Source organism: Anomaloglossus baeobatrachus, chromosome 6, assembly GCF_048569485.1.
Source record: "Anomaloglossus baeobatrachus isolate aAnoBae1 chromosome 6, aAnoBae1.hap1, whole genome shotgun sequence".
Classification (NCBI taxonomy): Eukaryota; Metazoa; Chordata; class Amphibia; order Anura; family Aromobatidae; genus Anomaloglossus; species Anomaloglossus baeobatrachus.
In genome coordinates, this window is record NC_134358.1 from 34,107,797 (window position 1) to 34,131,262 (window position 23,466).

Below are 23,466 nucleotides of genomic sequence, written 5' to 3' on the forward strand. Positions count from 1 at the left end.
TGAATTTAGTCAGTTCAAGTCTCAGGGGGAAATTACAAAAGATAATTATATTTTTGTAAATGCTTTTCATTACTTTTAGCAATTTTAAAGGAACAAAAAAATATGACATTTTCTTCCTTTCTATTTTTTTTTTATTTAAAAAAAAATGTATTAAAAACATCATTAACGTTTAATCTTTTTTAGTCATTTTATAGGAAGAAAAAAAAAATGAATTCTCCCTTTAGAATACAGGACCATAGAAATTCACTGTTGTGTACAATGTATCTCTATGTACCAGTATAATCTGAGGAGTCAGAAGCTGCACTGCAGCTTTATTGTGACAAAATTGCCTACAATGTTGAAGATATTCAGTTCGAGTCCCCGGGGGAAAATAAAAAAAAAAAAAATACTTTTTTGTAATTGTTTTACATTATTTTTAGCCGTTTTAAAGGAACATGAAGATATGACTTTTTCTTCTTTTCTGTTTTCTATCTTTTTTATTAAAAAAAAAAAGCATATTAAAAATATCTTTACTTTTCATTGTTTTTTAGTCATTTTCTCCCTCTAGAATACAGGTACATAGAAATACACTGCTGGGTACAGATGTATCTCTATGTACCTGTATAATCTGTTTGAGGAGTCAAAATTGACCGCAATGTTGAAGGTAGTCTGTTCGAGTCTCAGGGGGGAAAAGAACAAAAAAAATTACTTTTTTGTAATTGTTTTACATTATTTTTAGCCGTTTTAAAGGAATAGGAAAATGACTTTTTCTCCTTTTCTGTTCTCTATCTTTTTTATTTAAAAAAAAAAAGCATATTAAAAATATCATTACTTTAAATATTTTTTTAGTCATTTTTTAGGAAGAAAAAAATAAATATTCTCCCTCTAGAATACAGGTACATAAAGATACTTCTGTACACAGCAGAGTATTTCTATGTACCTATATAATCTGCTTGAGGAGTCAAAATTGACCGCAATGTTGAAGGTAATCTGTTCAAGTCCCAGGGGGAAAAATTATAAAAGGAAATACATTTCTGTAATTGTTTTTCATTACTTTTAGCAGTTTTAAAGGATCATAAAAATATGTATTTTTCTTCTTTTATATTTTCTATTTTTTATTGAAAAAAAAGTGTATTAAAAATGCAATTACGTTTATTTTGACTTTCTAGTTCGGTTTCATTATATGTCATTTTTCATGGAAGAACAATCTGGACTAGCAAGAGGGGGTTGTACCCCTTTTTTTTCTTCTTCTATACCATACTCTGTCAATTGATTGTCCTTCCCTTTAATCATACTCATTTTGTTATGGTTTTTATAAAATTTGGAAAATCAATAAAAAATGTTTGGAAAAAAAAAATGCAATTACTTTTAGGTATTTTTTTAGTCATTTTACAGGAAGATTTTTTTTATTCTCTCTCTAGAATACAGGTACATAGAAATACCCTGCTGTGTACAGATGTATCTCTATGTACCTGTATAATCTGCCTCAAGATGACCAAATCCTCCTCTGTTTCTTAGTGTGGGCTGTGGCTCATAGATGGGGCCGCTGTCTGAAAACATGGAGGAACATTGAATTAGCAACTTCAATACTTTGAGACATTTGATTATTTAGCTCCTGTCTGTGCACAGAAATGTAGACTCTTATCCGGAGGAGAAGGAGCTATGGAACCGGCGAGGAGAGGTGACACGAAGCCTGGACAAAGCCCTGACTGCCGGGACAGTGAGACTGAACACTCAAATCGGGACCGTCCCCCGGCATCCAGGGCGGTTGGGAGCTATGCTGTAACCCTGCACTTGTAGCACAGAATGCAGCAGAATATATGAGGTTTGTATTACCTGACAGACAATAACTCTGGGCATAAGGGAGCGACATCGCAGAATTCAGGTCTAGCTCCACAGTGTCATATTTAGAGAGAGAAGGGTCAATGGTTACAGAAGAGACGTCCAGCGTCATCCAGTTATCCACAGGTGCTGTAAAATCACACAATGGAAATAATTATTTTTGAGATTTAAATACTGATACATTTTTTTATACAGAACATACATGAACAATTGCCAAAGGAACTGTGGAGTGTAACACAGACCATACCTTGTGATCGATACATAAAAGTAATGTAATGTATGTACACAGTGACTGCACCAGCAGAATAGTGAGTGCAGCTCTGGAGTATAATACAGGATGTAACTCAGGATCAGTAATGTACTGTATGTACACAGTGACTGCACCAGCAGAATAGTGAGTACAGCTCTGGGGTATAATACATGATGTAACTCAGGATCAGTAATGTAATGTATGTACACAGTGACTGCACCAGCAGAATAGTGAGTGCAGCTCTGGAGTATAATACAGGAGGTAACTCAGGATCAGTAATGTAATGTATATACACAGTGACTGCACCAGCAGAATAGTGAGTGCAGCTCTGGAGTATAATACATGATGTAACTCAGGATCAGTAATGTATGTACACAGTGACTGCACCAGCAGAATAGAGAGTGCAGCTCTGGAGTATAATACAGGAGGTAACTCAGGATTAGTACAGGATCAGTAATGTAATGTATATACACAGTGACTGCACCAGCAGAATAGTGAGTGCAGCTCTGGAGTATAATACATGATGTAACTCAGGATCAGTAATGTAATGTATGTACACAGTGACTGCACCAGCAGAATAGTGAGTGCAGCTCTGGAGTATAATACATGATGTAACTCAGGATCAGTAATGTAATGTATGTACACGGTGACTGCAGCAGCAAAATAGTGAGTGCAGCTCTGGAGTATAATACAGAAGGTAACTCAGGATCAGTACAGGATGGGTAATGTAATGTATGTACACAGTGACTGCAGCAGCAGAATAGTGAGTGCAGCTCTGGAGTATAATACAGGATGTAACTCAGGATCAGTAAAGTAATGTATGTACACAGTGACTGCACCAGCAGAATAGATAGTGCAGCTCTGAAGTATAATACAGGATGTAACTCAGGATCAGTACAGGATGGGTAATGTAATGTAATGTATGTACACAGTGACTGCACCAGCAGAATAGTGAGTGCAGCTCTGGAGTATAATACATGATGTAACTCAGGATTAGTAATGTAATGTATGTACACAGTGACTGCACCAGCAGAATAGAGAGTGCAGCTCTGGAGTATAATACAGGAGATAACTCAGGATCAGTACAGGATCAGTAATGTAATGTATGTACACAGTGACTGCACCAGCAGAATAGTGAGTGTCGCTCTGGAGTATAATACAGGAAGTAACTCAGGATCAGTATAGGATCAGTAATGTAATGTATGTACACAGTGACTACACCAGCAGAATAGTGAGTGCAGCTCTGGAGTATAATACAGGAAGTAACTCAGGATCAGTACAGGATCAGTAATGTAATGTATGTACACAGTGACTGCACCAGTAGAATAGTGAGTGCAGCTCTGGAGTATAATACAGAATGTAACTCAGGATCAGTGCAGGATCAGTAATGTAATGTATGTACACAGTGACAGCACTAGCAGAATAGTGAGCGCAGCTCTGGAGTATAATACAGAATGTAACTCAGGATCAGTGCAGGATCAGTAATGTAATGTATGTACACAGTGACTGCACCAGCAGAATAGTGAGTGCAGCTCTGGAGTATAATACAGGAGGTAACACATGATCAGTACAGGATCAGTAATGTAATGTATGTACACAGTGACTGCACCAGCAGAATAGTGAGTGCAGCTCTGGAGTATAATACAGGAGGTAACTCAGGATCAGTAATGTAATGTATGTACACAGTGACTGCACCAACAGAATAGTGAGTGCAGCTCTGGAGTATAATACAGGAGGTAACACATGATCAGTACAGGATCAGTAATGTAATGTATGTACACAGTGACTGCACCAGCAGAATAGTGAGTGCAGCTCTGGAGTATAATACAGGAGGTAACTCAGGTTCAGTAATGTAATTTCTGTCTGGAGTAATGATTTATTTTGCATTGTTGCCAAAGTATACATATAGTATATACCCTTTACGTAATCTTGTACTTCAGCCCAATGCTAATAATGCTGCATGCATCACATAGAGGACACGGTGCAGAACATCGCACTCCGCGGAGCAGACAGTTCTTACATTTTTCTAGCCAGTTTCAAATACTTTTTATTTAAATTGATATTGTCCCAGATTCTTTTTTTTCCGCCTTGTTACAGCTGTGTCAATAACAACTTCAAGGGAAAGGTGAAAATGGCATCTGTCAGCTCCGAAACATGTGCACGGCTCCGAAAATATCCACACAAGTATCATTTAGAGACTGTAATAACAGAAGCTGCAGAATTACAGAACTATAACTGTCAGCGGCTCTGCACTGCTCTTCCGCTGAATTATCCCAAATTACAGACTGGCACAAGCTGTTTATAGGTGCAGAGGCCCCGGATTATGGAGGGGAGACAGGGACAAGAACACATGTCTGCACCTCGCTGTATACTACTGTACACAGCAACAAGACAGCACCATTTATATTGTGGCTTTACCTGGACTTCAGAAAATATAACACTTCATAAGGACAACAATATATACTGCTACTATGTACAGTAATGTTGCCCCTATATACAAAAAAATGACTACTATAATACTAGAATAAGAATATAACTGCTATAATACTGCCCCTATGTACAAGAATATAACTACTATAATACTGCTCCTATATACAAGAATATAACTACTATAATACTGCCCCCATGTACAAAAATATAACTACTATAATACTGCTCCTATGTACAAGAATATAACTACTATAATACTGCTCCTATGTACAAGAATATAACTACTATAATACTGCCCCTATGTACAAGAATATAACTACTATAATACTGCCCCTATGTACAAGACTATAACTACTATAATACTGCCCCTATATACAAGAATATAACTACTATAATACTGCCCCTATATACAAGAATATAACTACTATAATACTGCCCCTATGTACAAGAATATAACTACTATAATACTGCCCCTATGTACAAGAATATAACTACTATAATACTATCCCATGTACAAGAATATAACTACTGTAATACTGCCCCTATATACAAGAATATATCTACTATAATACTGCCCCCTATGTACAAGAATATAACTACTATAATACTGCTCCTATGTACAAGAATATAACTACGATAATACGGCCCCTATATACAAGAATATAACTACTATAATACTGCTCCTATGTACAAGAATATAACTACTATAATACTGCCCCCTATGTACAAGAATATAACTACTATAATACTGCCCCTATGTACAAGAATATAACTACTATAATACTGGCCCCTATGTACAAGAATATAACTACTATAATACTGCCACTATGTACAAGAAAATAACTACTATAATACTGCCTCTATGTACAAGAATATAACTACTATAATACTGCCCCTATGTACAAGAATATAACTACTATAATACTGCCCCTATGTACAAGAATATAACTACTATAATACTGCTCCTATGTACAAGAATATAACTACTATAATACTGCCCCTATGTACAAGAATATAACTACTATAAAACTGCCCCTATGTACAAGAATATAACTACTATAATACTGCTCCTATGTACAAGAATATAACTACTATAATACTGCCTCCTATGTACAAGAATATAACTACTATAATACTGCTCCTATGTACAAGAATATAACTACTATAATACTGCCCCCTATGTACAAGAATATAACTACTATAATACTGCTCCTATGTACAAGAATATAACTACTATAATACTGCTCCTATGTACAAGAATATAAAAACTATAATACTGTCCCCTATGTACAAAAATATAACTACTATAATACGGCCCCTATGTACAAGAATATAACTACTATAATACTGCTCCTATGTACAAGAATATAACTACTATAATACTGCTCCTATGTACAAGAATATAAAAACTATAATACTGTCCCCTATGTACAAGAATATAACTACTATAATACGGCCCCTATGTACAAGAATATAACTACTATAATACTGCTCCTATGTACAAGAATATAACTACTATAATACTGGCCCCTATGTACAAGAATATAACTACTATAATACTGCCCCTATGTACAAGAATATAACTACTATAATACTGCTCCCTATGTACAAGAATAGAACTACTATAATACTGCCCCTATATACAAGCATATCACTACTATAATACTGCTCCTATGTACAAGAATATAACTACTATAATACTGCTCCTATGTACAAGAATATAACTACTATAATACTGCTGCCTATGTACAAGAATATAACTACTATAATACTGCCCCTATATACAAGAATATCACTACTATAATACTGCGCCTATGTACAAGAATATAACTACTATAATACTGCCCCTATATACAAGAATATCACTACTATAATACTGCCCCTATGTACAAGAATATAACTACTATAATACTGCCCCTATATACAAGAATATAACTACTATAATACTGCTCCTATGTACAAGAATATAACTACTATAATACTGTTTCACCCTGTTCTAAATACATAACTGTTAAAATATATTACATATATAAGACTATGCCCCCAGTAATGTTGCAGTAATGTGTGGTTTAGTGTTAGCGGTATTCTATATCCTGCAGTTTTCACAGAACATCGAGTTCATGACCAATATAAACCGCCCACCATAGTGCAGATATTACATGATAGTACTTTACCTCCTGGTGCTGCACTCAGAGAGTCATTGTTAGGTGGGCACAGGGCGGGGGGAATTGTTTTTTCATCACCTGCAAACAAAATAGAAAATAAATGTTGAAAAGGATGTGAATTAAAAAGAAGATGTCCAAACTTGAACCCAGACGTTAAAACCCACATAAGCCACTTTTTTCATTTGTTTTTTTTTTCATTTTTTTTTTTTACATTCCACTTTGGTGACAAAGACAGCTAGTGTGAAAGCAACCAATCACAGACACCGGCAATCTGACTGCAACCAATGACCGACACCAGCAGTCTGACTGCAACCAATGACAGACATTGTCACGGAGAGTGGGCGGGGGAAGCAGTGCATATTCATGAGAGTTAATGAGCGGACCCAGAAGCAGCGTGAGAGCCGCAGGGAGACACTGTAAGTATAACTTTCTTGCTGTAGTCCCCAATTTGCCTCCATTTTCCCTTTTTTATATCCAGGTAGCCGAACTTGAACAGAAATATGGACTTCTCTGGGAAGTCTGTGCTCGGGGTCTGTGTGCGGACACTAGGCGTTTGGTACAGACCCCTAAATTTATAGTTCTAGTTCGCCCATCAATAATTCTATCTCCATCTCATGAGACATGTAAAACTAATTATCTAATTAATATTCTAACAGTGGGAGTGGAGAGGGGGGTCCCAAGGTCTCTAAATCTTATATTTACAGAAGAGGATAAATTATACTGCCATACAGTACAGAGCCCACCATACAGTGTCCAGCCACAATTTCTAAAAAGTGTCAAAAAGTACCCACATATAGCCAATCCCTGTGCAAAATCCCCATAATCTGCATATAAAGATCCAGAATGTGCCATACTTTATCCATATAGCGCCATACAATCAATACATGGTTTGGCGGTTTGTCAAACCTGACCATTTTGTATCCCAAGCAATGAGCCATGCTGTTTTATATAACTATACAGAATATCTGCCTTATTGTTAGTTACCTGGCTTCCGGTACCAGCCAAAAGGTAAAGCTTCCATCCCCGTTTTTGGCAAACTGCAGTTAGAAACGCGCCAAGAGTCGCCATCTTGTTCCGCACAGGACTGTATTCCAAATCCGGACACCAGCAAACAAATCGTCTCTGTCCCTGAGAGCAAAGAATGGATTTCAGAACAGAAGACACAAAAAAATTCCAAAGAAAAGGCGTAAAAGTCTCATATGTCAGCGCCACCTGGTGGTCAGGGCAGAAGAAAAACTAACTCCTTAACCCTGCAGCCAATGTTGTAACATTTTTTTCGTCCTTCTCTTCCAAGAACCATAATCTTTTTTTTTAATTTTCTGTCAATCTTGCCATATGGGGGCTTGTCTTTACAAGATGAGTTGTACTTTTGAATGACACCATTCATTTTACCATACAGTGTACTAGAAAAATCTAAGTGCGGTTAAATTGCAAAAAAGTGGTTTTGGTGTACCCTGTGTGTTGCGGTGTTCACCGGTAGTTCCCTTATATCTGGTAAGACCCTAGTAGTCACTGCGTGACATTTTGTTGGTAAGATTGGATACAATCATATCAAATTTTCACATCGGAGTAGTTTTTGGTTTTATTTTGCATAAATCACTACCGTAGTACATAGGTCCATTGTTACAGGAAATTTTCCTGATCTTTCACAACCAATAATTGCCTTTTACCTGTTTAAGGATTTGCTAAAACTTGTTAATTTCATTATTATTATTATTATTACTACTATTATTATTTATTTATTGAGCACCATTAATTCCATGGAGCTGTACATGAGAAGGGGTTACATACAGAATACATATACAAGTTACAGTAGACAGACTGGTACAGAGGGAAGAGGGCTTACATTCTAAAGGGTTTTGGGGAGGAGCCCTACATGCCCTACACCCTAGGATAAATAGCAAATAGTATGCAGAGGGGAGAGGAGGGAGATGCGGCTTCGGATTTCCACCTCTCAGTTCCCACTTTCTGAAACATTGCTCATCAGCGCACTTACCTTGTTTACTGCTCTGTTGGATGTATCCAAATCCTGTGCAACATGGATCAGCGTCACAGTGGAGCTCACACTGGAAAAACCTGAGAATAAAGTGAAATTACTTTGCACACATAATTCATGTTATTAAAGGAGTTTTCCAGTGAAAAGAAGTTATCCTTAGTGATAACTACCACTACCATGCTCGGGTGCTCAGTACTTGTATCTAGTGATGAGCGGGCACTACCATGCTCAGGTGCTCAGTACTTGTATCTAGTGATGAGCAGGCACTACCATGCTCAGGTGCTCAGTACTTGTATCTAGTGATGAGCAGGCACTACCATGCTCAGGTGCTCAGTACTTGTATCTAGTGATGAGCGGGCACTACCATGCTCAGGTGCTCAGTACTTGTATCTAGTGATGAGTGGGCACTACCATGCTCAGGTGCTCGGTACTTGTATCTAGTGATGAGCGGGCACTACCATGCTCAGGTGCTCAGTACTCGTAACTAGTGATGAGCGGGCACTACCATGCTCAGGTGCTCAGTACTCGTAACTAGTGATGAACGGGCACTACCATGCTCAGGTGCTCAGTACTCGTAACTAGTGATGAGCGGGCACTACCATGCTTGGGTGCTCAGTACTTGTAACTAGTGATGAGCGGGCACTACCATGCTCGGGTGCTCAGTACTCGTAACTAGTGATGAGTGAACACTACCATGCTCAGGTGCTCTGTACTCGTAACTAATGATGAGCGGGCACTACCATGCTCGGGTGCTCAGTACTTGTAACTAGTGATGAGCGGGCACTACCATGCTCGGGTGCTCAGTACTCGTAACTAGTGATGATTGGGCACTACCATGCTCGGGTGCTTTGTACTTGTAACTAGTGATGAGTGGGCACTACCATGCTCAGGTGCTCAGTACTGGTAACTAGTGATGAGCGGGCACTACCATGCTCGGGTGCTCAGTACTCGTAACTAGTGATGAGCGGACACTACCATGCTCAGGTGCTCAGTACTCGTAACTAGTGATGAGCGGGCACTACCATGCTCGGGTGCTCAGTACTCGTAACTAGTGATGAGCGAGCACTACCATGCTCGGGTGCTCAGTACTCGTAACTAGTGATGAGCGGACACTACCATGCTCAGGTGCTCAGTACTGGTAACTAGTGATGAGCGGGCACTACCATGCTCGGGTGCTCAGTACTGGTAACTAGTGATGAGCGGGCACTACCATGCTCGGGTGCTTGGTACTCGTAACTAGTGATGAGCGGGCACTACCATGCTTGGGTGCTCAGTACTTGTAACTAGTGATGAGCGGACACTACCATGCCCGGGGGCTCAGTACTGGTAACTAGTGATGAGCGGACACTACCATGCTTGGGTGCTCAGTACTTGTAACTAGTGATGAGCGGGCACTACCATGCTCGGGTGCTCAGTACTCGTAACTAGTGATGAGTGAACACTACCATGCTCAGGTGCTCTGTACTCGTAACTAATGATGAGCGAGCACTACCATGCTCGGGTGCTCAGTACTTGTAACTAGTGATGAGCGGGCACTACCATGCTCGGGTGCTCAGTACTCGTAACTAGTGATGATTGGGCACTACCATGCTCGGGTGCTTTGTACTTGTAACTAGTGATGAGTGGGCACTACCATGCTCAGGTGCTCAGTACTGGTAACTAGTGATGAGCGGGCACTACCATGCTCGGGTGCTCAGTACTCGTAACTAGTGATGAGCGGACACTACCATGCTCAGGTGCTCAGTACTCGTAACTAGTGATGAGCGGGCACTACCATGCTCGGGTGCTCAGTACTCGTAACTAGTGATGAGCGAGCACTACCATGCTCGGGTGCTCAGTACTCGTAACTAGTGATGAGCGGACACTACCATGCTCGGGTGCTCAGTACTGGTAACTAGTGATGAGCGGGCACTACCATGCTCGGGTGCTCAGTACTGGTAACTAGTGATGAGCGGGCACTACCATGCTCGGGTGCTCAGTACTCGTAACTAGTGATGAGCGGGCACTACCATGCTCAGGTGCTCAGTACTGGTAACTAGTGATGAGCGGACACTACCATGCTCAGGTGCTCAGTACTGGTAACTAGTGATGAGCGGGCACTACCATGCTCGGGTGCTCAGTACTGGTAACTAGTGATGAGCGGGCACTACCATGCTCGGGTGCTCAGTACTCGTAACTAGTGATGAGTGGGCACTACCATGCTCAGGTGCATAGTACTCGTAACTAGTGATGAGCAGGCACTATCGAGCCCCTAAGCATGGTAGTGCCCACTCATCACTACTCGTTACGAGTGCTGAGCACCTGAGTATGGTAGTGGTTCAAGTTATCAGTTTTGGTATAATGTATTAGTTCCAAGGTATCAGTTTCGGAACGAGGTATCAGTGTGGTCAAAGGTTATCGGTGTTGGCATAGGCACAATGCATCAGTGTTGGCCCAAGGTATCAGTGTTGGCCCAACGACTTCACTTCATTTATAGAGAACTGGAAATTCTCTTTTCTTGGAAGCCTTTTTCGTACAACCTATTGGTGACTTTGGAGGGATCTGTTCGGATCTTCGCATTTTAGCCAAAGCGATAATCGGCTACAAAGAGCGTCTCTGGCCCCGGAGGATCCGTCATGTCCTGAATTACACAGACATCCCATTGACATGAATGGGCCCGGTGTTGTGCCGCACCTCTCCTGTGGGGGCGCTGCAGGGAGGCTGATCACTGGAGATCCCAGGAGGAGGACACTTTGTTTTTGGACAATCCCAAAAAAGTTCCAAAGACGAGAACTACTTATATGAATTGTGTGGGACAGTTCAGTTTCCGATATTTGGGGTTTTCCTACTTATTTTAGGGGAATGTTCCTTGAATACTAGGACATGGGGCCGCACGGGCCGCTGCGTCTCACCCATTGGGGACACTTGTCCCGGTCACTGTTATTCTGTTCCTCACAGAGACCCCGGTCAGCGTCCGGTACGGCAGGAGCCTGTAGAAATGCTTCACCTTGTCCCCGAGGGTCTCTGCACAGAGGGGGACACAGAGGTCACACACCGCCCCGGATACAGAGGTCGTCACACATCCAGTCACCCACACACCTCTCCGCTGGTACAAGGACCCCGGCGCCTCGTTCAGGGCAATGTCGCAATGATCTGCAGAACTCAGGTTATTACAATTCCATGTGTCCGGGAAAATGAGACATGAGAAGTATTTCTCCGTCCTGTCTCGTAAATCTGCAAGACGACACCAAGACTCTTCCTCAAGACAACCTAGAGACAGACGGAGGGAAGGAAAACATCCGCACATCAGATCATCGCGAGGAGGAGAAAGTGCGAAAGAATGGAGGGGGAGAACGTGCGGACACCGACAACTGCACCCCGAGTGTCACTGCCCGGACCTAAATATCAGGGGGTCATTATGTGTCAGAGTCATTACCCTGTACCCTCAGTGTCAGTGTCATTATCTTGTACCCCCAGTGTCATCATCCTGTACCCCAAGTGTCATCATCCTGTGCCCCCAGTGTCATTACCCTGTACCCCCAGTGTCAGTGTCATTATCCTGTACCCCCAGTGTCAGTGTCATTATCCTGTACCCCCAGTGTCAGTGTCATTACCCTGTACCCCCAGTGCCAATGTCATTATCCTGTACCCCCAGTATCAGTGTCATTACCCTGTACCCCCAGTGCCAATGTCATTATCCTGTACCCCCAGTGTCAGCGTCATTATCCTGTACCCCCAGTGTCAGTGTCATTATCCTGTACCCCCAGTGTCAGTGTCATTACCCTGTACCCCCAGTGCCAATGTCATTATCCTGTACCCCCAGTATCAGTGTCATTATCCTGTACCCCCAGTGCCAATGTCATTATCCTGTACCCCCAGTGTCAGCGTCATTATCCTGTACCCCCAGTGTCAGTGTTATTATCCTGTACCCCCAGTATCAGTGTCATTATCCTGTACCCCCAGTGCCAATGTCATTATCCTATACCCCCAGTGTCAGCGTCATTATCCTGTACCCCAGTGTCAGTGTCATTATCCTGTACCCCCAGTGTCAGTGTCATTATCCTGTACCCCCAGTGCCAATGTCATTATCCTGTATCCCCAGTGTCAGTGTCATTATCCTGCACCCCCAGTGTCAGTGTCATTATCCTGTACCCCCCAGTGTCAATGTCATTATCCTGTACCCCAGTGTCAGTGTCATTATCCTGTACCCCCAGTGTCAGTGTCATTATCCTGTACCCCCAGTGTCATTATCATTATCCTGTACCCCCAGTGTCAGTGTCATTATCCTGTACCCCCAGTGTCAGTGTCATTATCCTGCACCCCCAGTGTCAGTGTCATTATCCTGTACCCCCCAGTGTCAATGTCATTATCCTGTACCCCCAGTGTCAGTGTCATTATCCTGTACCCCCAGTGTCAGTGTCATTATCCTGTACCCCCAGTGTCAGTGTCATTATCCTGTACCCCCAGTGACAGTGTCATTATCCTGTACCCCCAGTGTCAGTGTCATTATCCTGTACCCCCAGTGTCAGTGTCATTATCCTGTACCCCCAGTGTCAGTGTCATTATCCTGTACCCCCAGGGTCATTATCCTGTACCCCCAGTGTCAATGTCATTATCCTATACCCCCAGTGTCAGTGTCATTATCCTGTACCCCCAGTGTCAGTGTCATTATCCTGTATCCCCAGTGTCAGTGTCATTATCCTGTACCCCCAGTGTGAGTGTCATTATCCTGTACCCCCAGTGTCAGTGTCATTATCCTGTACCCCCAGTGTCAGTGTCATTATCCTGTACCCCCAGTGTCAGTGTCATTATCCTGTACCCCCAGTGTCAGTTTCATTATCCTGTGCCCCCAGTGTCAGTGTCATTATCCTGTACCCCCAGTGTCAGTGTCATTATCCTGTACCTCCAGTGTCAGTGTCATTATCCTGTACCCCCAGTGTCATTATCATTATCCTGTACCCCCAGTGTCAATGTCATTATCCTATACCCCCAGTGTCATTATCATTATCCTGTACCCCCAGTGTCAGTGTCATTATCCTGTACCCCCAGTGTCAGTGTCATTATCCTGTACCCCCAGTGTCAATGTCATTATCCTGTATCCCCAGTGTCAATGTCATTATCCTATACCCCCAGTGTCAGTGTCATTATCCTGTACCCCCAGTGTCAGTGTCATTATCCTGTACCCCCAGTGTCATTATCATTATCCTGTACCCCCAGTGTCAATGTCATTATCCTATACCCCCAGTGTCATTATCATTATCCTGTACCCCCAGTGTCATTATCATTATCCTGTACCCCCAGTGTCAGTGTCATTATCCTATACCCCCAGAGTCATTATCATTATCCTGTACCCCCAGTGTCATTATCATTATCCTGTACCCCCAGTGTCAATGTCATTATCCTATACCCCCAGTGTCATTATCATTATCCTGTACCCCCAGTGTCAGTGTCATTATCCTATACCCCCAGTGCCAATGTCATTATCCTGTACCCCCAGTGTCAGCGTCATTATCCTGTACCCCCAGTGTCAGTGTTATTATCCTGTACCCCCAGTATCAGTGTCATTATCCTGTACCCCCAGTGCCAATGTCATTATCCTATACCCCCAGTGTCAGCGTCATTATCCTGTACCCCAGTGTCAGTGTCATTATCCTGTACCCCCAGTATCAGTGTCATTATCCTGTACCCCCAGTGCCAATGTCATTATCCTATACCCCCAGTGTCAGCGTCATTATCCTGTACCCCAGTGTCAGTGTCATTATCCTGTACCCCCAGTGTCAGTGTCATTATCCTGTACCCCCAGTGCCAATGTCATTATCCTGTATCCCCAGTGTCAGTGTCATTATCCTGCACCCCCAGTGTCAGTGTCATTATCCTGTACCCCCCAGTGTCAATGTCATTACCCTGTACCCCCAGTGTCAGTGTCATTATCCTGTACCCCCAGTGTCAGTGTCATTATCCTGTACCCCCAGTGTCAGTGTCATTATCCTGTACCCCCAGTGTCATTATCATTATCCTGTACCCCCAGTGTCAGTGTCATTATCCTGTACCCCCAGTGTCGTCATCATTATCCTGTACCCCCAGTGCCAATGTCATTATCCTGTATCCCCAGTGTCAGTGTCATTATCCTGCACCCCCAGTGTCAGTGTCATTATCCTGTACCCCCCAGTGTCAATGTCATTATCCTGTACCCCCAGTGTCAGTGTCATTATCCTGTACCCCCAGTGTCAGTGTCATTATCCTGTACCCCCAGTGTCAGTGTCATTATCCTGTACCCCCAGTGTCAGTGTCATTATCCTGTACCCCCAGTGTCAGTGTCATTATCCTGTACCCCCAGTGTCAGTGTCATTATCCTGTACCCCCAGTGACAGTGTCATTATCCTGTACCCCCAGTGTCAGTGTCATTATCCTGTACCCCCAGTGTCAGTGTCATTATCCTGTACCCCCAGTGTCAGTGTCATTATCCTGTACCCCCAGGGTCATTATCCTGTACCCCCAGTGTCAATGTCATTATCCTATACCCCCAGTGTCAGTGTCATTATCCTGTACCCCCAGTGTCAGTGTCATTATCCTGTATCCCCAGTGTCAGTGTCATTATCCTGTACCCCCAGTGTCAGTGTCATTATCCTGTACCCCCAGTGTCATTATCATTATCCTGTACCCCCAGTGTCAATGTCATTATCCTACACCCCCAGTGTCATTATCATTATCCTGTACCCCCAGTGTCAGTGTCATTATCCTGTACCCCCAGTGTCAGTGTCATTATCCTGTACCCCCAGTGTCAATGTCATTAATCTGTATCCCCAGTGTCAATGTCATTATCCTGTATCCCCAGTGTCAATGTCATTATCCTATACCCCCAGTGTCAGTGTCATTATCCTGTACCCCCAGTGTCATTATCATTATCCTGTACCCCCAGTGTCAATGTCATTATCCTATACCCCCAGTGTCATTATCATTATCCTGTACCCCCAGTGTCAGTGTCATTATCCTGTACCCCCAGTGTCAGTGTCATTATCCTGTACCCCCAGTGTCAATGTCATTATCCTGTACCCCCAGTGTCATTATCATTATCCTGTACCCCCAGTGTCAGTGTCATTATCCTGTACCCCCAGTGTCGGGTCATTATCCTGTATCCCCAGTGTCAATGTCATTATCCTGTATCCCCAGTGTCAATGTCATTATCCTGTACCCCCAGTGTCAGTGTCATTATCCTGTATCCCCAGTGTCAATGTCATTATCCTGTACCCCCAGTGTCAATGTCATTATCCTGTACCCCCAGTGTCAGTGTCATTATCCTGTATCCCCAGTGTCAATGTCATTATCCTGTACCCTCAGTGTCATTATCCTGTACCCCCAGTGTCATTATCCTGTACCCCCAGTGTCATTATCCTGTACCCCCAGTGTCAGTGTCATTATCCTGTACCCCCAGTGTCAGTGTCATTATCCTGTACCCCCAGTGTCAGTGTCATTATCCTGTATCCCCAGTGTCAATGCCATTATCCTATACCCCCAGTGTCAATGTCATTATCCTGTACCCCCAATGTCAGTGTCATTATCCTGTACCCCCAGTGTCAGTGTCATTATCCTGTATCCCCAGTGTCAGAGTCATTATCCTGTACCCCCAGTGTCAGGGTCATTATCCTGTACCCCCAGTGTCAATGTCATTATCCTGTACCCCCAGTGTCAATGTCATTATCCTGTATCCCCAGTGTCAATGTCATTATCCTGTATCCCCAGTGTCAGTGTCATTATCCTGTATCCCCAGTGTCAATGTCATTATCCTGTACCCCCAGTGTCAGTGTCATTATCCTGTACCTCCAGTGTCAGCGTCATTATCCTGTACCCCCAGTATCAGTGTCATTATCCTGTACCCCCAGTGTCAGTGTCATTATCCTGTACCCCCAGTATCAGTGTCATTATCCTGTACCCGAGGTGCCAATGTCATTATCCTGTACCCCCAGTGTCAGCGTCATTATCCTGTACCCCCAGTGTCAGTGTCATTATCCTGTACCCCCAGTGTCAGTGTCATTATCCTGTATCCCCAGTGTCAATGTCATTATCCTGTACCCCCAGTGTCAGTGTCATTATCCTGTACCCCCAATGTCAGTGTCATTATCCTGTACCCCCAGTGTCAGTGTCATTATCCTGTATCCCCAGTGTCAGAGTCATCATCCTGTACCCCCAGTGTCAATGTCATTATCCTGTACCCCCAGTATCAGTGTCATTATCCTGTACCCCCAGTGTCAGTGTCATTATCCTGTACCCCCAGTGTCAGTGTCATTATCCTGTACCCCCAGTGTCAGTGTCATTATCCTGTACCCCCAGTGTCAGTGTCATTATCCTGTATCCCCAGTGTCAATGTCATTATCCTATACCCCCAGTGTCAATGTCATTATCCTGTACCCCCAATGTCAGTGTCATTATCCTGTACCCCCAGTGTCAGTGTCATTATCCTGTATCCCCAGTGTCAGAGTCATTATCCTGTACCCCCAGTGTCAGGGTCATTATCCTGTACCCCCAGTGTCAATGTCATTATCCTGTACCCCCAGTGTCAATGTCATTATCCTGTATCCCCAGTGTCAATGTCATTATCCTGTATCCCCAGTGTCAGTGTCATTATACTGTACCCCCAGTGTCAATGTCATTATCCTGTACCCCCAGTGTCAGTGTCATTATCCTGTACCTCCAGTGTCAGCGTCATTATCCTGTACCCCCAGTATCAGTGTCATTATCCTGTACCCCCAGTGTCAGTGTCATTATCCTGTACCCCCAGTATCAGTGTCATTATCCTGTACCCCCAGTGCCAATGTCATTATCCTGTACCCCCAGTGTCAGCGTCATTATCCTGTACCCCCAGTGTCAGTGTCATTATCCTGTACCCCCAGTGTCAGTGTCATTATACTGTACCCCCAGTGTCAGTGTCATTATCCTGTATCCCCAGTGTCAGAGTCATCATCCTGTACCCCCAGTGTCAATGTCATTATCCTGTACCTCCAGTGTCAGTGTCATTATCTTGTGCCCCCAGTATCAGTGTCATTATCCTGTACCCCCAGTGTCAGTGTCATTATCCTGTACCCCCAGTGTCAGTGTCATTATCCTGTACCCCCAGTGTCAGCATCATTATCCTGTACCCCCAGTGTCAGTGTCATTATCCTGTACCCCCAGTGTCAGTGTCATTATCCTGTACCCCAGTGTCAGTGTCATTATCCTGTACCCCCAGTGTCAGTGTCATTATCCTGTACCCCCAGTGTCAGCATCATTATCCTGTACCCCCAGTGTCAGTGTCATTATCCTGTACCCCCAGTGTCAGTGTCATTATCCTGTACCCCAGTGTCAGCGTCATTATCCTGTACCCCCAGTGTCAGTGTCATTATCCTGTACCCCCAGTGCCAATGTCATTATCCTGTACCCCCAGTATCAGTGTCATTATCCTGTACCCCCAGTGTCAGTGTCATTATCCTGTACCCCCAGTGTCATTATCCTGTACCTCCAGTGTCAATGTCATTATCCTGTACCCCAGTGGCAGTGTCATTATCCTGTACCCCCAGTGTCAGTGTCATTATCCTGTACCCCCAGTGTCAGTGTCATTATCCTGTACCCCCAGTGTCAGTGTCATTATCCTGTACCCCCAGTGTCATTATCATTATCCTGTACCCCCAGTGTCAGTGTCATTATCCTGTACCTCCAGTGTCAGTGTCATTATCCTGTACCCCCAGTGTCAATGTCATTATCCTGTACCCCAGTGTCAGTGTCATTATCCTGTACCCCCAGTGTCAATGTCATTATCCTGTACCCCCAGTGTCAGTGTCATTATCCTGTACCCCCAGTGTCAGTGTCATTATCCTGTACCCCCAGTGTCAATGTCATTATCCTGTACCTCCAGTGTCAGTGTCATTATCCTGTACCCCCAGTGTCATTATCCTGTACCCCCAGTGTCAGTGTCATTATCCTGTGCCCCCAGTGTCAGTATCATTATCCTGTACCCCCAGTGTCAGTGTCATTATCCTGTACCCCCAGTGTCATTATCATTATCCTGTACCCCCAGTGTCAGTGTCATTATCCTGTACCTCCAGTGTCAGTGTCATTATCCTGTGCCCCCAGTGTCAGTGTCATTATCCTGTGCCCCCAGTGTCAGTGTCATTATCCTGTACCCCCAGTGTCAGTGTCATTATCCTGTGCCCCCAGTGTCAGTTTCATTATCCTGTGCCCCCAGTGTCAGTGTCATTATCCTGTGCCCCCAGTGTCACTGTCATTATCCTGTACCCCAGTGTCAGTGTCATTATCCTGTGCCCCCAGTGTCAGTGTCATTATCCTGTGCCCCCAGTGTCAGTGTCATTATCCTGTACCCCCAGTGTCAGTGTCATTATCCTGTGCCCCCAGTGTCAGTGTCATTATCCTGTACCCCCAGTGTCACTGTCATTATCCTGTACCCCAGTGTCAGTGTCATTATCCTGTGCCCCCAGTGTCAGTGTCATTATCCTGTACCTCCGGTGTCAGTGTCATTATCCTGTACCCCAGTGTCATTATCATTATCCTGTGCCCCCAGTGTCAGTGTCATTATCCTGTACCCCCAGTGTCAGTGTCATTATCCTGTACCCCCAGTGTCAGTGTCATTATCCTGTACCTCCAGTGTCAGTGTCATTATCCTGTGCCCCCAGTGTCAGCGTCATTATCCTGTGCCCCCAGTGTCAGTGTCATTATCCTGTACCCCCAGTGTCAGTGTCATTATCCTGTACCCCCAGTGTCAGCATCATTATCCTGTACCTCCAGTGTCAGTGTCATTATCCTGTACCTCCAGTGTCAGTGTCATTATCCTGTACCTCCAGTGTCAGTGTCATTATCCTGTACCCCCAGTGTCAGTGTCATTATACTGTACCCCCAGTGTCAGTGTCATTATCCTGTACCCCCAGTGTCAGTGTCATTATCCTGTACCCCCAGTGTCAGTGTCATTATCCTGTACCCCCAGTGTCAGTGTCATTATCCTGTACCCCCAGTGTCAGCATCATTATCCTGTACCTCCAGTGTCAGTGTCATTATCCTGTACCTCCAGTGTCAGTGTCATTATCCTGTACCTCCAGTGTCAGTGTCATTATCCTGTACCTCCAGTGTCAGTGTCATTATCCTGTACCCCCCAGTGTCAGTGTCATTATCCTGTACCCCCAGTGTCAGTGTCATTATACTGTACCCCCAGTGTCAGTGTCATTATCCTGTACCCCCAGTGTCAGTGTCATTATCCTGTACCCCCAGTGTCAGTGTCATTATCCTGTACCCCCAGTGTCAGCGTCATTATCCTGTACCCCCAGTGCCAATGTCATTATCCTGTACCCCCAGTATCAGTGTCATTATCCTGTACCCCCAGTGTCAGTGTCATTATCCTGTACCCCCAGTGTCAGTGTCATTATCCTGTACCCCCAGTGTCAGTGTCATTATCCTGTACCCCCAGTGTCAGCGTCATTATCCTGTACCCCCAGTGCCAATGTCATTATCCTGTACCCCCAGTATCAGTGTCATTATCCTGTACCTCCAGTGTCAGTGTCATTATCCTGTACCTCCAGTGTCAGTGTCATTATCCTGTACCTCCAGTGTCAGTGTCATTATCCTGTACCCCCAGTGTCAGTGTCATTATCCTGTACCCCCAGTGTCAGTGTCATTATCCTGTACCCCCAGTGTCAGTGTCATTATCCTGTACCCCCAGTGTCAGCGTCATTATCCTGTACCCCCAGTGCCAATGTCATTATCCTGTACCCCCAGTATCAGTGTCATTATCCTGTACCCCCAGTGTCAGTGTCATTATCCTGTACCCCCAGTGTCAGTGTCATTATCCTGTACCTCCAGTGTCAGTGTCATTATCCTGTACCTCCAGTGTCAGTGTCATTATCCTGTACCCCCAGTGTCAGTGTCATTATCCTGTACCCCCAGTGTCAGTGTCATTATCCTGTACCCCCAGTGTCAGTGTCATTATCCTGTACCTCCAGTGTCAGTGTCATTATCCTGTACCTCCAGTGTCAATGTCATTATCCTGTACCCCCAGTGTCAGTGTCATTATCCTGTACCTCCAGTGTCAGTGTCATTATCCTGTACCTCCAGTGTCAGTGTCATTATCCTGTACCCCCAGTGTCAGTGTCATTATCCTGTACCTCCAGTGTCAATGTCATTATCCTGTACCCCAGTGGCAGTGTCATTATCCTGTACCCCCAGTGTCAGTGTCATTATCCTGTACCCCCAGTGTCAGTGTCATTATCCTGTACCCCCAGTGTCAGTGTCATTATCCTGTACCTCCAGTGTCAGTGTCATTATCCTGTACCTCCAGTGTCAGTGTCATTATCCTGTACCCCCAGTGTCAATGTCATTATCCTGTACCCCAGTGGCAGTGTCATTATCCTGTACCCCCAGTGTCAGTGTCATTATCCTGTACCCCCAGTGGCAGTGTCATTATCCTGTACCCCAGTGTCAGTGTCATTATCCTGTACCCCCAGTGGCAGTGTCATTATCCTGTACCTCCAGTGTCAGTGTCATTATCCTGTACCCCCAGTGGCAGTGTCATTATCCTGTACCTCCAGTGTCAGTGTCATTATCCTGTACCCCCAGTGTCATTATCCTGTACCCCCAGTGTCAGTGTCATTATCCTGTGCCCCCAGTGTCAGTATCATTATCCTGTACCCCCAGTGTCATTATCATTATCCTGTACCCCCAGTGTCAGTGTCATTATCCTGTACCCCCAGTGTCATTATCATTATCCTGTACCCCCAGTGTCAGTGTCATTATCCTGTACCCCCAGTGTCATTATCCTGTACCCCCAGTGTCAGTGTCATTATCCTGTACCTCCAGTGTCAGTGTCATTATCTTGTGCCCCCAGTGTCAGTTTCATTATCCTGTGCCCCCAGTGTCAGTGTCATTATCCTGTGCCCCCAGTGTCAGTGTCATTATCCTGTACCCCCAGTGTCAGTGTCATTATCCTGTGCCCCCAGTGTCAGTGTCATTATCCTGTGCCCCCAGTGTCAGTGTCATTATCCTGTACCCCCAGTGTCACTGTCATTATCCTGTACCCCAGTGTCAGTGTCATTATCCTGTGCCCCCAGTGTCAGTGTCATTATCCTGTGCCCCCAGTGTCAGTGTCATTATCCTGTACCCCAGTGTCATTATCATTATCCTGTGCCCCCAGTGTCAGTGTCATTATCCTGTACCCCCAGTGTCAGTGTCATTATCCTGTACCCCAGTGTCATTATCCTGTACCCCCAGTGTCAGTGTCATTATCCTGTACCTCCAGTGTCAGTGTCATTATCCTGTACCCCCAGTGTCATTATCATTATCCTGTACCCCCAGTGTCAGTGTCATTATCCTGTGCCCCCAGTGTCAGTGTCATTATCCTGTACCTCCAGTGTCAGTGTCATTATCCTGTACCCCCAGTGTCAGCGTCATTATCCTGTGCCCCCAGTGTCAGCGTCATTATACTGTACCCCCAGTGTCAGTGTCATTATCCTGTGCCCCCAGTGTCAGTGTCATTATCCTGTGCCCCCAGTGTCAGTGTCATTATCCTGTGCCCCCAGTGTCAGTGTCATTATCCTGTGCCCCCAGTGTCAGTGTCATTATCCTGTGCCCCCAGTGTCATTATCCTGTACCCCCAGTGTCAGTGTCATTATCCTGTACCCCCAGTGTCAGTGTCATTATCCTGTACCCCCAGTGTCATTATCCTGTGCCCCCAGTGTCAGTGTCATTATCCTGTGCCCCCAGTGTCATTATCCTGTACCCCCAGTGTCAGTGTCATTATCCTGTACCCCCAGTGTCAGTGTCATTATCCTGTACCCCAGTGTCAGTGTCATTATCCTGTACCCCAGTGTCAGTGTCAGTAATGTTACTGTACATACGGGTGAGGCACCAGCTCAGAGCTTGGTCAGATGAGTAATGCTCCTTCGATATCCGATATTCCATCTTTGCTACGATCCGGTCTTCATTAATGACGACGTCCTTGTTGTTTACGAGAAGGAATCGTGCGGTTGCAGACGCTGCGGAGACATGAAACAGATACTGGAGGTGGTAAGACCATGAGACATACGGCAGAGAGGACTAGAAATGAGGACAGGGGGTGATATTTGGCAGGAGAGGCTGCTCGGCCTCCTCGGACCCCCCTTATATTCTTTATCACATCGGTACCTGGCGCTCTGGTCTCATTTCTCGCAGCTTCTCCTTGAGGACATTCAGCACCGCCGACCGCAGTCTTCACATCTGCAGAGATAAGGAATACTGTTAGTGGACTGTCAGATTTGCCCCTATATATCTGTGAATATAGGGAGAGAGCTGTCAATCAAACGGATCTGGGCGGCAGGGAGTGGCCTGGGAGTGGTCTGTAACCACAGAGACACATAGCTCTGCAGAGGAGCTGCGTACACACAGGAGACTCCAGGCTGTTGCTGCAGGGTTGGATACAATGTAACAAACCTTCTGCTGTGAGAAGCTTCAGGCCTGTATTGCGCGGACTGATACCTCTGCGTAAGAAAACGCGCTGAAAACCGAAGAACAGCTCCTGGATTTCCTTCTTTGTCTCTTCACTCAAGTTTGAGGAGTAATCCGCCATCCCGAAACTCTGCGACAGCAAAGAATAACCTGCAGAGAGGAGAATCAGCGTCCGAGGAGATATCACATGAATGACAAAAAATATATCGCTGCCATATTCCAGAGCGTTGTACAGAGAGGGTAGTCACTCCCATCATCCCCCACCCAGAGGCCAATAGAACAGGGCACTGAGAGCCTGGATCCAGAGGAAACCCAAAATACAAGGGAGAACCTGCCCCCTTCAGCAGACTCCTAAAATGTATGGACCCCAC

At 44.7% G+C, this 23,466-nt stretch overlaps 1 protein-coding gene across 1 annotated transcript in view; it reads right to left on the bottom strand.

The window, feature by feature from the left end:
* TG (thyroglobulin) overlaps positions 1-23,466 on the bottom strand; it is a 221,975-nt gene that overhangs the window by 90,338 nt on the left and 108,171 nt on the right. The window contains exons 28-36 of the mRNA XM_075316012.1: positions 23,126-23,245; positions 22,796-22,867; positions 22,510-22,647; positions 11,741-11,911; positions 11,554-11,665; positions 8,663-8,742; positions 7,651-7,794; positions 6,676-6,744; positions 1,816-1,950 (exon numbers count right to left, since the gene is read on the bottom strand). Of these exons, the coding sequence (XP_075172127.1) occupies positions 1,816-1,950; positions 6,676-6,744; positions 7,651-7,794; positions 8,663-8,742; positions 11,554-11,665; positions 11,741-11,911; positions 22,510-22,647; positions 22,796-22,867; positions 23,126-23,245 (1,041 nt within the window). The remainder of the gene's footprint in view (positions 1-1,815; positions 1,951-6,675; positions 6,745-7,650; positions 7,795-8,662; positions 8,743-11,553; positions 11,666-11,740; positions 11,912-22,509; positions 22,648-22,795; positions 22,868-23,125; positions 23,246-23,466) is intronic.